The 14211-nt window shown below is 44.4% G+C and overlaps 1 protein-coding gene across 3 annotated transcripts in view; it reads right to left on the bottom strand.

Moving 5' to 3' along the window:
* LOC111870377 overlaps positions 1-14211 on the bottom strand; it is a 206653-nt gene that overhangs the window by 81328 nt on the left and 111114 nt on the right. For all 3 annotated transcript variants that reach the window (XR_004513653.1, XM_023862611.2, XM_023862612.2), the window contains exon 3: positions 3980-4091. Coding sequence is in view for 2 of the 3 variants with exons in the window: in XM_023862611.2 (XP_023718379.1) it covers positions 3980-4091 (112 nt within the window). In the remaining variant the exon portion in view is untranslated. The remainder of the gene's footprint in view (positions 1-3979; positions 4092-14211) is intronic.

Below are 14211 nucleotides of genomic sequence, written 5' to 3'. Positions count from 1 at the left end.
CAATGGACCAATACAGTTCTAAGTGCAGGGCGAAACCCACCCTCTCCAATAACTAACTACATGTGCTATCGGCCGCGATATGGAGTGGTCGGTATTAGGCGACCGGGCGATAACTGGAGAATTTATCATACGTGGCAGCGGGGTTCAATGAACTACAAGAACCCATAAGTATCCCAAGCCGCAAAGCAGTGCGTTTAGGATTTGAAAATCTCAAGAGGACTAACAACTCACTCATGGAGCTGAGCCCTTCTTGAGAAGCTGCCAATTGTGCAGCCACTCAAGAACTTCCCAGCATTTTATGGAACCCGAAGGTTCATTCACAAGAGCCCTCCACTGGTTCATATCCTGAGCCAGATCAATCCAGTTTATACCATCCCAGCCTATCTCTCTAAAATTCATTTTAATATTGTCCACTCACCTACGTCTTGGTCTTTCTAGTGGTCTCTTTCCTTCTGGCCTTCTCACCAATATCCTATACGCATTCCTCTTCTCCCACACTAGTTCTAAATGCCTAGCCCATATCATCCTCCTTGACTTGATCATTCTAATTATACTTGTAGAAGAGTACACGTTATGAAGCTCCTCATTATGCCTAACAACATTGGGAACAACTTCATAATCCAGAAACCACGAGCTTGAGTCTCTTTAGCACGCACATACCATATGGCGCCACCTGCAGTCAAATGTTCCGTGAAATTAGTGGTTGCCTGTGTTCACCAGACCCAGCACAACTTCACCGCAACGCAAAGTAATCTTGAATGTCACAGAAATCGGACTTATTGCAGAAATATTGACAAGTAAACCTACGGTAGGGCCGCGCCATAGCTCAAGCGGTTAGTCGCTGGCTTCCCACCGCGGCGGCCCGGGTTCGATCCCGAGTCGGGTCAAGTGGGATTTGTGGTGGACAAAGTTGCGCTGGAGCAGGTTTTCTCCGAGACCTTCGGTTTCTCCTGCCAATCTTCATTCCACCAAATTCTTCTTCAACACAATCACCAGGGGCAGGCTATAATAGGCCAATCAGAGGCCGCCGTGCCGAATGACGACATTAGCGAGGAGGGGGCAACTCTAGCATCTGACCCCTCCTAGAGTTTTGAAAAAAAAACTAAAACTGAAGAAGAAAGAGAGGCCAATTAAAAGCATTTTAAAAAGATCTATTGTTCTCTCGTCTATCTTGGAATATCCTACGGCGATAGGTAACAATGTCTTAAACAATTTAAATTCAAACTTGTAACGGAAGTTTCTAGTTACCCCTCCATCCCCATTCCTGCAGTGCCCATATTCATTAATACATCTTCCCAGTCCGGGGAAAGAAGAGCAGCTGAAAGTTTATAAATGAGCAGCGGTGCCTACTTTTATAACTGGAAGTGAATCTTGTACAATTAAAGCAGAAAATAAATCCCTTTACACAATAAAATCTTAACGACGCTGCACGATATTACGGTGACAAACGCTCCGACAGTGAGCTGCAGGCGCTTGTTTTAAGTGGTTCGAATCCCGCAACAGTCTCTCTGTAGTCAGCTATCGTCATTATCGTCAGCATTTTAACAGAGGAGCTTCTTTAAGGCGCGTCCACATTACTCGTGCCCGTGCTCGTGCGCGCCAGGCTTGTGTTCGTCGGGAGACTCGTCTGGCTTTTACTTGTTCTCGTAAATCTTCGTCCACACTACTTCAGTTGCTTGCCAGGCTTCGGCGCGTGAGGATCTGTATATTTACTCGTAGTGTATATAGGCTGTAGTAGTATTTTAATTTACTGGCTGTAGTTTTTAAATTAAAAATTTAAAATGTGCTTGTCTCGTGACTTGTTATATCGTCCACATTACTCGCGAGCATAGCGAGTCACACGAGCACGAGCATGAGTAATGTGGACGCGCCTTTGCAATCACACTTTTGTATTCTTTCAGTAGGCCCACTGGATTTAGGACTGGATTGAGGGCACGAGAAACGAAGCCCCTAGTACGTAGGCCTGCATGCATACGTGCAACCTCAGAGTGCGCGTGAACCATCCTCTCCTCTTGGCCTACTCCCAAACAAAACAAAACAAAAACAAATTTTGTGACCTGTAGTCAGCAAGCGAACTATACCGACTGAGCGATCGCAGCTTGTCGGCGAAGTTAGTACCAACTTTAGCGGACAGAGGGTGTCGCGTGGTCAGAGAAACGGATCCACACGGCCGCTAATCGCGGTTTTCTAGACCGGAACTTCTATTTCTTTGATAAAAGCTCCTCAATTATCCTCACGAGGCTGAGTGGACCCCGTTCCAGACCCTCTACTTCTCAGAAAATCTGGTAGCGCCGGGAATCGAACCCGGGATCTCTGGATGTATAGCCAGGTTGGCTTACTCCCATAGGTTTAAAATAATATATAGCCTAAACGCCGATGTCTTAGAGCTATACTGTTGGCAGCTTAGATAGCTTAGTCAGTACAGTGAATAGGCTGCGTGCTCGACTGTCGAAGGATCAGGGTTCGATTCCCGGCAGAGACCATCGCGTCCAGACCGGCTCTGGGTCTCATTCACCTTTCCCCCCAATGAGTATCAGGCGCTCTTTTCCCAGGGTGAAGTAACCGGGACATAAATCCGGACGTAGCGCCAAAGTTGAGAATAGGTGGAGCTGTACTTCCACTCCCCATTAGTCTTTATGGAGTGGTGCTTAGTTAAACACAGAGATGACTCTACACGATATGGCCTTTCATCACGAGTTTCAAGTCCGGATAGAAGGATTAGGTAAATTGAAAAGAAAAAAAAAAGAATGACCTCATCGGGACTCAAACCCGCGACCTTCCGGCTTGTAGCACAGTGCCTCAACCAAAAGTAAAATAACTTCTATTAAACACATTCGAACCGCTACCCTCTGGAATACAGGTCACAACCTTACCGCTTTAGCTAATTTAACTCGGCAGAGCGTATTTAAGCTATAGGCCTAGTCAGAAGCCATTTCACTGACACCAGAAGTGCGTCAATAGATGGAATATATTTATATAGCGAACCTTTGTACACAAATGCTGATTACTTAACTGAGAGGAACAGCTTTTCTTCCCTGTACTGAGACGTATCTTTTCGTCCGTTCACTCTGTCCTTTGAAGCGCGATATCCTCTAAACTGCGCTCCTTCCCACCCGCAGCGCCACGGTCTCACTGTCCGCATACCCGCGCCACATTATTTTACACTCGATTTACTCTTCTGGTCTCAAGATAGAGGAAGCAAGTTCCTCTCAAATTTAGTAACGATCTACCAGACTAAATGGCGCCACATCTCACAAGACAGTACGCCTTCACCTTCAAAAAGGACCTAAGCTACTTTTAACAAAAAACTGACCTTTCAGTTTCTGCACTAGGCTACTTGGCATATCTTTATACTATGCTGAATATCATTAGGCTCTCTGACGTATAATTAGGTTCTGTGGATGTTATTAGGCTCCCTGACATGTCATTAGGCTCTCTGACGTTCCGTTAGGGTACCTAGTATGTCATTAGGCTCCTTGGCATCTAATTAGGCTATCTGCTATGTCATTAGGCTCCCTAGCATTCCATTATGGTATCTGGAATGATATTAGGCTAACTGGTATCCCATTAGGCTCCCTAGCATTCCATTATGGTATCTGGAATGATATTAGGCTAACTGGTATCCCATTAGGCTTCCTAATTAGGTTATCTCGTATGTCATTAGGCTCTCTGACATTCCGTTAGGATACCTAGAATGCCATTAGGCTCCCTGGCATCTGGTTAGGCTATCTGCTATGTCATTAGGCTCCCTAGCATTCCATTATGTATCTGGAATGATATTAGGCTACCTGGTATGTCATGAGGCTCCCTGGAATGCTATGAGGCTACCTGACATATCATTTGGCTCTCTGGAATGGCATTAGGTTTCCTGGTATGCCATTTAGTTTCCCTGGCATGTCTCATTTAGGCTACGTGACATCTGAGGACGGTGAAGAAGATCAAGCCTTAGGGCGCTTCAAGACGCTGGCTTGTGCCTCACCTCTGAACGCCGCCACCGTCGCCGCTGCTGTGGAAGTGACCCAGACTCTTGGACCAGCGCGCTATCTGTCTCCCCAGCGCCTGGAACAAGTTGCCATTCTCTATCTCCGGCTCTGGAACAAGAGAGACGCGCATCACGAACAGTGAGATTAAGCCCCTTAGGGCAAAGTACACTTCCTGGCGTTCACACACTCAAATTGTTGGCTGTAGAGCTCCGAGTACGCGTGTCGAGATTCTTCGTACTACTCACCACAGGTTGTTTACCAAGGCTTTCAGTACCGAGCTTATAAAGCAGCGGCTGTGCTAGGAAGACAGATGAAAGATCATGAACTTCAAAGTATCTGCAAGGAAGAAGTCCTGCCTAATCGAAATACTATCACGGCATTTGTCTGGAGGAACTGGGGAAAACAAAGAAAATATCAGGATAATCCGTGACTCGTCACAGATTCGGATAAACCACCTCCCTAATAGTTCTAGAACTTTACTTCTGGACTGAACTGTTCTGTCACTGTCCCCTTGATCCATGCGTATGGTATGAGCGCGTGATCACGACCACAGTGATCTGCATCTCGAATGGTTTTCTACAATACAGCATAACTGGATTATAAATGGTCGAGAGTCGAGACATGCGCAGATACCGGATGTGAGCTGCCTGCTCGCAGTTTCGTTCTTCGAAGATTGAGCATTTCAAAGACGCAATAAATGGCACTCGCTTGGAGCTCAGTCGGTATAATGACGTTACCGGCTGGACTACCGAGGAATTGAGTTTCGATTCCCGGCAAGCACAAGAAATATTTATTTTCTTTACAGCGTCTACACAACAACGTGTAACTGATTAGTCACAATTTATCGTCGAGGTTAAGAATAAGTTGCACTGTAAGTATAGCCCCCCCCCCCAGCTCTGAATGGCTTGGCGCTTTGTTACACACGTCCATTTTTCTTCGTAACTAGAAGACAGACGTTTGTTTGTGGAATTCAATCAGGCTAAGGTAAAAGGTAAAGCTATCCCTGTAACAGGCCGTTGAGGCCCATAGGGTTGTGAGACTTCGAGGCTCCCACAATTTTTAGACAATCGTCTCAATGATGGCGGTGAGGTTGTCAGCCTTACGCGACGGCCGCCCTTTACCCTCTGAAAAACTCCTGCTACTCATTTCTGTTGGAGTCCGAGTCGACCGCTAGGCCATAGTGCGGCAGAAATGACTAGGTCAATTTAAAGATCTAATGACATCATCGGGAATCGAACCAGCGAACTTCCGGCGAATAGTAACATAGTGCCTCAGCCAACTACGATACCGCGTGTTCCCGGAATTCAACTAACAGGCGCTATAAGAGAACAAAACATTCTCGGGAGACCCATAATTCCTACAGTCCTACTGCATAGACTCTGAAGCGTACAAGACTTTGCGTTGTTCACTTCTCAGCAGAACGTTTTTGCTTCCCTTTTTGCAATTCTCCACAAGCTCACAAACACTTTATTTCTTATAAAGCAAATCAGGCATCAAATCTAACTCTTTACTTCAGAACTTTCGTCTCTTCACGCATGAGTTTGGTTTCGACTGTTTTCTTTTGATTAAAAGTGCGTAAAATCTGGACCGGTGCCTCGAAACGTTTACGCTTGACTTAACTATTGAGAACTGCCAGGAAATACTTCTTCCGCTCTACGCATTGAATACCAATAAATTCACAAAACAGTGACAATATATTTAATCGAAATATTTTTGTACGTAGAACTCGATGCATTCATGGCAAATTAAAGTAATAACTCTTTTCCAGCGAACAACCGCGTCAGAGCGAGGTCGAAGCCAAAGGTTTCGGAGACCGTCTCTGTCTCCACCATCAGGAAATAATTAAATTATTTGATGATGGAGAAAGACAAAAGCTACTGATATCAACAAATGATTCTGACGACGAAAAAAAGTCTGCAAATTTTGGAGTTCGACTCCAAATTGTCATGCCTTCCTCAGAAGAAGGTTTCATCAATCTTATGCATAAGACGGAATGATTTAAACGAGTTAACGGGAAGTGTTTCACAAAAAAATAATGTAAACCCCGGAGTCTAGTTTAAACGACCGAGCAATGTACCATTAAACGGGGTATAAAAATGTAATTCTATTATACCCTGAAACAAACGCACAATTATCACCCCACAATCAGCGATGTAATTTAATCAAAACCCCATGTGTCAATTCCTACAAGCCATGTACCTAATCGCTCTGCCAAATGCGACGAGGATCCCAAATACAACTACAGTCTGTCCAACATGTCTTTGAGAGGGTTTCATACATTGATTAGGCAGCCTTAAAGAAGAAACGTCAAGTGGGTTTCAACGAGCCCTCTGGTATAAACACTCTGTTCCCATCGTATGCTGAGAACAGAATTTCTAACTCCCTAATGAGGACGGAGCACGCAGTAGCGTAGATGGTTGAGGCTACAAGCAGGAAAGTCGCGGGTTCATGTTCCGATGAGGTCACTGGATTTTTCAATTCACTTAATCTTTCCAGCCGCACTATGGCCCCTGAGCTCGACTCAGCCTCTAACAGAAATTAGTACCAGGAAGCCTTCTGCGGGTAAAGGGCGGGCGGCGCGTAAGGATGACAACCACCATCTGCGAGCAGATTGTCTAGAAAATGTGGGATCCTCAACATCTCACAACCCTATGGGCCTCCACGGCCTGTTAAAGAGGTAGACTTAACTTTTACCGTTTACTTTAAGACATAAAAAAGTAAAGCTATCCCTGTACCAGGCCATGAAGACCCATAGGGTTGTGAGATGTTGAGGATCCCACATTTTCTAGACAATCTGCTCGCAGATGGTGGTTGTCATCCTTACGCGCCGCCCGCCCTTTACCCGCAGAAGGCTTCCTGGTACTAATTTCTGTTAGAGGCTGAGTCGACCCCAGGGCCATAGTGCGGCTGGAAGGATTAGGTCAATTGAAAAAAATCCAGTGACCTCATCGGGACTTAGCAGGACACAAACATCTACATAATTTTCTGATTATGACGCAAAATAGAAAAAAATATTTTAGACACACATACAGCAAATATTTCAAGTGGAATAACTGATAACATAGAATTAAACGGATGGTTAGTATAATAAGCCTAAGAGGACATCAGGTATGCATTCTGAAAGTAACAAACATGGTCATTTTTTAAATATTTTCAGGTCATCAAAATCCGGGCCATGATAATAACACAAAGTAGAGATGGCGGGGAGGAAGACTAAGAAAACAAACGTGGAAAAGATGGAAAATTAAGAGTACAATAAGAAGAAATGGAAGAGGAAAATAATGTAGAAGGCTCCTATCTGATCTCTTGGGTCTGAGAATACTAAGAAGAGCCCTTCAGCTGGTTCCGAACCTCAGCATGGAACGGTAATCACAAAAGCTTGCCAATAGGTGCTATATCGAGAGAGAACAATCCAGTCCACAGCCTTCTCGTGTCTGCCTGCCTGCCTATCTCCGTTAAACGCAAGCGAGGAGGCACGGACCGAGCTACGTTCTGATTTATTCCAGCTTCATTGAACCGCCGTTCCCTGGCTTAGCGTCCGTCAGCCGTATGTCACAACGAGAGATGAGCGTCTCCTTTCTTTCGCAGCCTCTTCTCAACCCCCTCTCCACAGATCTCATCTCTTAGGGCCTAAGCACATCAGGATTAAGCTTCTGTTAGATACAGAATGTCCAGAAAGTTGTTTCAGGGTTTTAAGAGAACAGAAAAACCTCAAATGAAGGTTTACGCAAAACAGTTCAGTAGCTTTTCACGTTTTTCCCCTTTCGTAGCTCGAAATGTTTAGCCGAAGGGCTGAGTTAGAGGTTGAGAATGTCTTAACGGTCTCGGAAATGATAAAATCAATATTACAGCCCACTTTCTTTATTTTGAAAAATAAAAGAAGGATTATGAAATCGCCTTGCTGTCTCTCTGTGTTTATCTGTTTGTGCCAGTCCTTCTGTCTGCGTATCCCCCTATTTTCTTAGGGTCATGAGATCACCTTTGTCTTTCAGTCTCTGTGTTTGTGTGTCCCACCCACTAATTTCTGAGGCATGTGAGGACTACAGGATCGGCTGCTGCCTGTGTGTGTCTGTGTATCCCTTCTAGTGTTTTCGTTTTCTATGCGGTCCGTGTAATATCAAAAGAAACTAGGCAATCAGTTCTTCACAGAACTTGTTTTTTTTTTTTTTCAAAATAAGGAGAGTAAGACTGCAGAGGGGGTGTTTTATAACTTTAACCCCTCGCCAAGTATAAGTACGTGTAGAATTCTCAAGTCAAGGATGATGAGGTGGGCCTCAGTACTACTACTACAGTAGTAAGTCATGTCATAACGTAAGGATATTTACATTTTACAGGTTAAACATGACAATAAATGTATATAAACATATACTGGGCCTCTGTCAGTCCAGGCTCAGTACAGCAGACTATGCCCTATTTCTAGTAGCTTCCGCTACAACGGCAGTCTATCATCTTGTACAGTATTTCACTCGTATTTATAAGGTTCCAGCACCAACCGCGTATAAAACATCGTTTCCTCTGTTGTTCCGTGTTGATACATTGGCGTGGTAACGTGCCAAATTGTTGTTGATTATAAATGTACCAATAATTACAAATTGTTACAGATTTCGTTACTTACGTTATAAATTCTGTTACCTACTTAAGAAATTTAGTCGCTGGTTTCCCACCACGGCAGCCCGGGTTCGATCCCGGGGTCTGGTCAAGTGGGATTTGTGGTGAACAAAATGGCGCTGGGGAAGGTTTTCTCCGAGTACTTCGGTTTCCCCTTCCAATCGTCATTCCACCAATTGCTCCACAATCACCCTCACTTATCATCTGGGGCTGGTTCAATAGGCCAGAAGTGGCCGCAGTACAAGGGACTTAGTCCCACCCCACAAGCAAAAAAAAATAACTTAAGAAATTCTGTTACTACAGGTTTAATTCCATTTGTACCCTCGTAAATTAACGTTTTCAAAGTTAAAAGAACAAAAGATCTGACAGACATAAAAGAAACTGCTCAAAGGCATAACACACAAAGGCGGAAAAACATTGAAACTAAATGGCATAATTGGCATTAGTGGTCTGAACAAAAGAACTTAAATACTATTAAATGAATTACTAACAGATTTAGTAATATCAGTCAACGAAGTGAACTCTGTTCTAAAAATATCAACATGGCTGCAGACAAGATTTGCTGCATAAACGCATCCCACTGATTTAACTAAAGTTTGCGCGGTGGCAATTGTCTAAAAGCTGAAAAGTCTCTCATAAGCCTAACAGGTACCTTTAAATTAGCTGCACCAAAGAAGTTCACTTTTAAAAGTGCTAATGAGAAATAAATCTTCAAAGAAGAGAATACTGAACTGGATTCGGTATAACTAACATATGAGTTCAGTCATTATAGCGATGTGCTACAAGCTGGACTGCCGGTCACGGTAGCCGAGCGGTCTAAGGCATGCACTGTCTTCGCTCGCTTGGAAGCCGGGATCGTGGGTTCGGATCTGTTTCCTGTGAGGTACGAACTGAATTCTTATATATTATTCTTATACACTGCCGGTCACAGTAGCCGNAGAAAAACCGAAGTGAACGGAGAAGTTCATGGAGGTAGGCCTAGGCCCACTGGGGCTGTAGTGCCAAAGGGGGGGGGAAAGAAAAAAAAGAAGCTGGACTGCCGGGGTTCGATTCTTGGCAGATCCAAGAGATCTCTCTCTACTCCACAGCGTCAAGACGGGCTGTGGGACTTATCCAGCTTCCTATCCAACGGATATCGCGGTCCTTTCCCGCAGAGATCAATCTGACAATCACCCCCATTCCCAATGACTTCATGGCGTGGTGCTTAATTAAGCACAAAGATAACTTTTTTCTTTTGCTTGGTACTACAGACCCAGTGGGCCTAGACCTACCTCCATGAACTTCTCCGTTCACTTCGGTTTTTATAGATCTTACACGTTCGTTAGGGCTCCTTGGGCGGGTGATCAGCACGTCACAAGGCCTCTACCTGTACACAAACACAGAAAAACGCACACAAACATCCATGCCCTGAGTGGGATTCGAACCCACGATCCCGGTTTACAAGCGAGGGAAGACAGTACATGCCTTAGACCGCCTGGCCAAAGTTAATTTTACCCTTCAACTATTTTAGCAAATGCCAATAAAGAATCTACTATATTAAACCTTCATTCGGATAATCCGGATAAAAGTATGCAAATTCTGTTCACAGCTGAGTACATACTATAAAAGATATGTGGGATTTAGGAGAGAGAGGGATTAAAACAAGAGAGCTTTCACGCTGAAGGCAGCTGGAGAGACTGAAACCAAGCAAGAATAGATCCAAGATTGGCTTTAGCTGGATGAAGGAGACCCTGGACTTCATCTTCCGACAGAGGAAGAATTTGTTGCGGTGATATATTTTATTTATTTCCACTACCACTACCCTATATTATTAAACTATCCATTTATTCATTTTCCAAATTTTTTGTCCTTTAGGAGTATCTTTTTGCTTCATTAATCCGGATTAGCGATAATTTATTTTAAAGCATAAGGCCGAAAATTTTCTTTGAATTCGTATACTACTGTATTACCACAAGCACCACTAGCACTATTTCTACTAATATTAACTCAGATCTTTAGAAATGCGTATTCTTTAGTTGGCTATCCTGTTTTTTTTATTTATCTGAGGAGTGGGATGACGTAACCGTGACGTGTAAAACCGAAGGCTTATGTTTTATTCACGGAGTCGTTTTGCTGCTGTAAGAATAACATCTCAGAGGCTGCAGAACGTTCAATATTGTATAAAGACACTGCTGTTCTGCAGCGTCTGTTAGACATTGCCTCTCGCAGGTATAAATACAACTCCATACAGGATTCCTCAGTTATGGGACACCATTATCTTGGCTGGCTACGAGCGTTCTAATCATAGCTGCCGTAACAGGCCCTGAGAAGTGTCTCCGATTTCAAACAATACTAACTCTCAAGAAGAACTGCCATAAAAGTTACTTTGTCTTCAGATTTGCCATTTCTGTAATACAGCGCCGTGTAGTACGTATATGAGCTGACGTTTCGGGAGAACGCATCACCTCTACCTTCAGGGTCGAAAATCAGCCGAGCAAGAAACCAGCGAGAGCGGGTGGCGAGGCTGAAGTTATACGTTCCTCCGAAACGTCGGCTCATATACGTACTACACGGCGCTATATCCCAGGAGATGGCAAATTTCATAACTACCGCTGTGAGAACCTCAAATCTTACTTTGTTTTGTTTAGAATTTATTATAGAAGTATGTCAATAAAATATCCCAATTCTACAGTACCATTTTCCCGGATGTAACGAAGTTTAGTTCGATTAACGTTAAATGTCGTTTCGTAGGAATCCACTGTTTCCACAGGCAAGGTGTGAGACAAGCATGGAACCAACAAGAAGCACAACTTCTTACTTCTAATTACTGGCGAAATTACATCCAATCACAGGGTATCATAATCCAGAAGAAATCAGTTTTCAAACAAACAAACAAAAAGAGTTCTGGGGAAAACTAATCCTCTGCTTTCTTTGACATGACAATAATTGCACAGGAAACGAAAAAATTAAGGGAGGTACACAGAGACACAGACAAACACGTAGAGACCAAGCTGATTTCATATACTTTATAAAAGAAGTTATATGGGGAAGAAATAGACAGACAGCAAACTGATCTCATAAGTTTCTTTTTATATTTTAAAAATAAAGAAATTAAAAGGCAAAGCTATCCCTAAAACAGGCCGTGAAGGCCCATAGGGATATGAGACGTCGAGGCTCCCACATTCTCTAGACAATCAGCTCACAGATGGCGGTGAGGTTTCAGCCTTACGCACCGGCCGCCCTTTATCCCCAGGAAGATACCTCGTACTAATTTCTGTTAGAGGCTGAGTCGACCCCCAGGCCATAGTGTGGCTGGAAGCATTAGGTCAATCGAACACTACAATGACCTCATCGGGAATCGAACCCGAGACCTGCTTGCTTTTAGCAGAGTTCCCCAACCAACTACGCTACTGCGTGCCCCAAAATAAGGGAAGTAGAGTACTAACAGTAAAAGGTGTGTAGGTGAGGACAGGGGAAGGCCGCGCCATAGCTCAAGCGGTTAGTCTCTGGCTTCCCACCGCGGCGGCCGGGGTTCGATCCCGAGTCTGGTCAAGTGGGATTTGTGGTAGACAATGTGGCGCTGGGGTGGGTTTTCTCCGAGTACTTCGGTTTCCCCTGCCAATCTTTATTCCACCAAATTCCCCATCATCATATTCACCCGGGGCCAATCAGTGACCGCCTTGTCGAGTGGACCCAGTTGGACTCTACCTCCCACTAAGCGAAAGGATATGGGAACAGACCGACGTGGGGAATTTAAACGTAGACTATTATTCCGGCGAGACAAAGACTCAGGCATGATAACGAGTGCCCTGATGGAGATTCGAATCCGGTACACCCCGAATACAAATACTGAGTGTTACGACGGCAACAACCTGTTCTGTCTACTTGAAATGCAGTATCTTGATCTAACTGGAGATTTACATGCAAAGCGTTCACAAGTTTTGGCCATTCTATCAGGCCAACAACGTGTGTGACACGCTTCGTTTCAGTAGGCCTCAACTGACTGACTGCAGCCCGCAATCCAATGGGATTAGTGCTGCAGCTTTTCACCCTCTGGAACAGCGCAAATCGACCGGGCGAATCGTGTGTTGAAACAACGTCAATGCGGCTTTTGAAACAGCTGACTGCAGATAACATTAACACTATTATATGCAACAAGTTAGGAAAAACAAAACTTTCCTAACTTTCTTCTGATCACTTTTTATTTTAGACTGAGGAAGACAAAATTTCCTCATTTTCTTTTGATCACTGTTTATTTTAGACTAGGGTATGTGGTAGTGTAATTGGTTAAGGCATTATGTTACAAGCGGGTTACAGGTTCGATTTTCGATGAGGTCATTGGATTTTTCAATTTACCTAATACTTCCAGCCGCAGTATGACCCTGGGGTCGACTCAGCTTCTAACATAAAGGAGTAATAGGAATTTTCTTGGGGGTAAAGGACAGGCGGCGCGTAAGGCTGACTACCTCACCGCCATCTGTAAGTCGACTCTCTAGAAAATGTGGGATCTTCGACGTCTCACAACCCGATGGGCCTCCATAGCCTTTCATAGGAATAGCTTTAGGCTATATCACACGTGTTTTGAATACTTTGGAATTCGTTAGCATGGATACAATTTGATTCACAGCAAAAAATACGGATTTAGAGCACTGCTTCATAGACGTAAGTGTTCACAGTACTAACCATGTCTTACTAAAATGTATAGATATCCGTGTGCTTAATAAATCAATCTATATGCCATGTGGGAGTGGAGATATAGATGCACCATTCTCGACCTCGGCACTAGATGGAGGTGAATGGTCAGTCACGCTCCGGCCACTTTAGTTCCGGGAAAACAGCCCACGGTACCCATGGGGCAGGAGACTGGGTGGGTCCCAGAGCCGATCTGGACCCTAAGGAATAGCGTAGAAAAATCTTCCTCATCCTTGCTGGATGTCGAACCCGTCCAACTCGTAATCCGTCGCTATACCGACTGAGCTACCGGCAGTGTCGTTAAATAACAAAAGGAAAATCTAAACACACTGTGCAGCTGACTGTGACTTGCCAATTTACACAGACAGGACGCAATATCACATGTGGCTACAACCGTGCCAAGACTTGGCTGGCTATTGCCCCTTGAATATGTCGGACGCCCTTGGGATGTTGTCATGTTGGAACAGCAGAAAATTGGGTGATTCAGGCGCTCAAACCAACTGTGTTTTGCGACCAGCTGATACCTCGTCCGAGGAGTCCTGCCGTCTGTGTACAGGATTAAGAAACTGATAAAAGCGGCCAAGGACCAACAAAGGGCTGTACAAGCACAATAATAATAAGTCCAGTTAGTTTAAGCCTTATATTGTGGGCAAGTAAAAGATCCTCATGTCTCTAGGAGACCTCTGAGCAAAATTAGGCAAAATGTTTCCCGCCCAAGTAGTTTCCAGTGTCTCCGGTAGATTGGGAAGTTATCGGGTACCAATGCCGGTAGAGGGCCGACCTCGCTGGCAGAAAGTTTAGATAGCGGGCACCAGTATCGGTAGGGTATGGAGACAGTAGAAACTAAAAGGGGGACGTACAATAGACTATTAGTCGCGGTACATGGGGAAACCCACCCCCTCTATACTGAATAACTGAATAGCATCGGATGGCCCAATGATACCTGACT

The sequence above is a fragment of the Cryptotermes secundus genome, unplaced genomic scaffold (genome assembly GCF_002891405.2).
Source record: "Cryptotermes secundus unplaced genomic scaffold, Csec_1.0 scaffold938, whole genome shotgun sequence".
NCBI classification, from domain to species: domain Eukaryota; kingdom Metazoa; phylum Arthropoda; class Insecta; order Blattodea; family Kalotermitidae; genus Cryptotermes; species Cryptotermes secundus.
The sequence above is the reverse complement of the archived record's forward strand: the minus strand, read 5'-3'. Positions and strand labels throughout refer to the sequence as shown.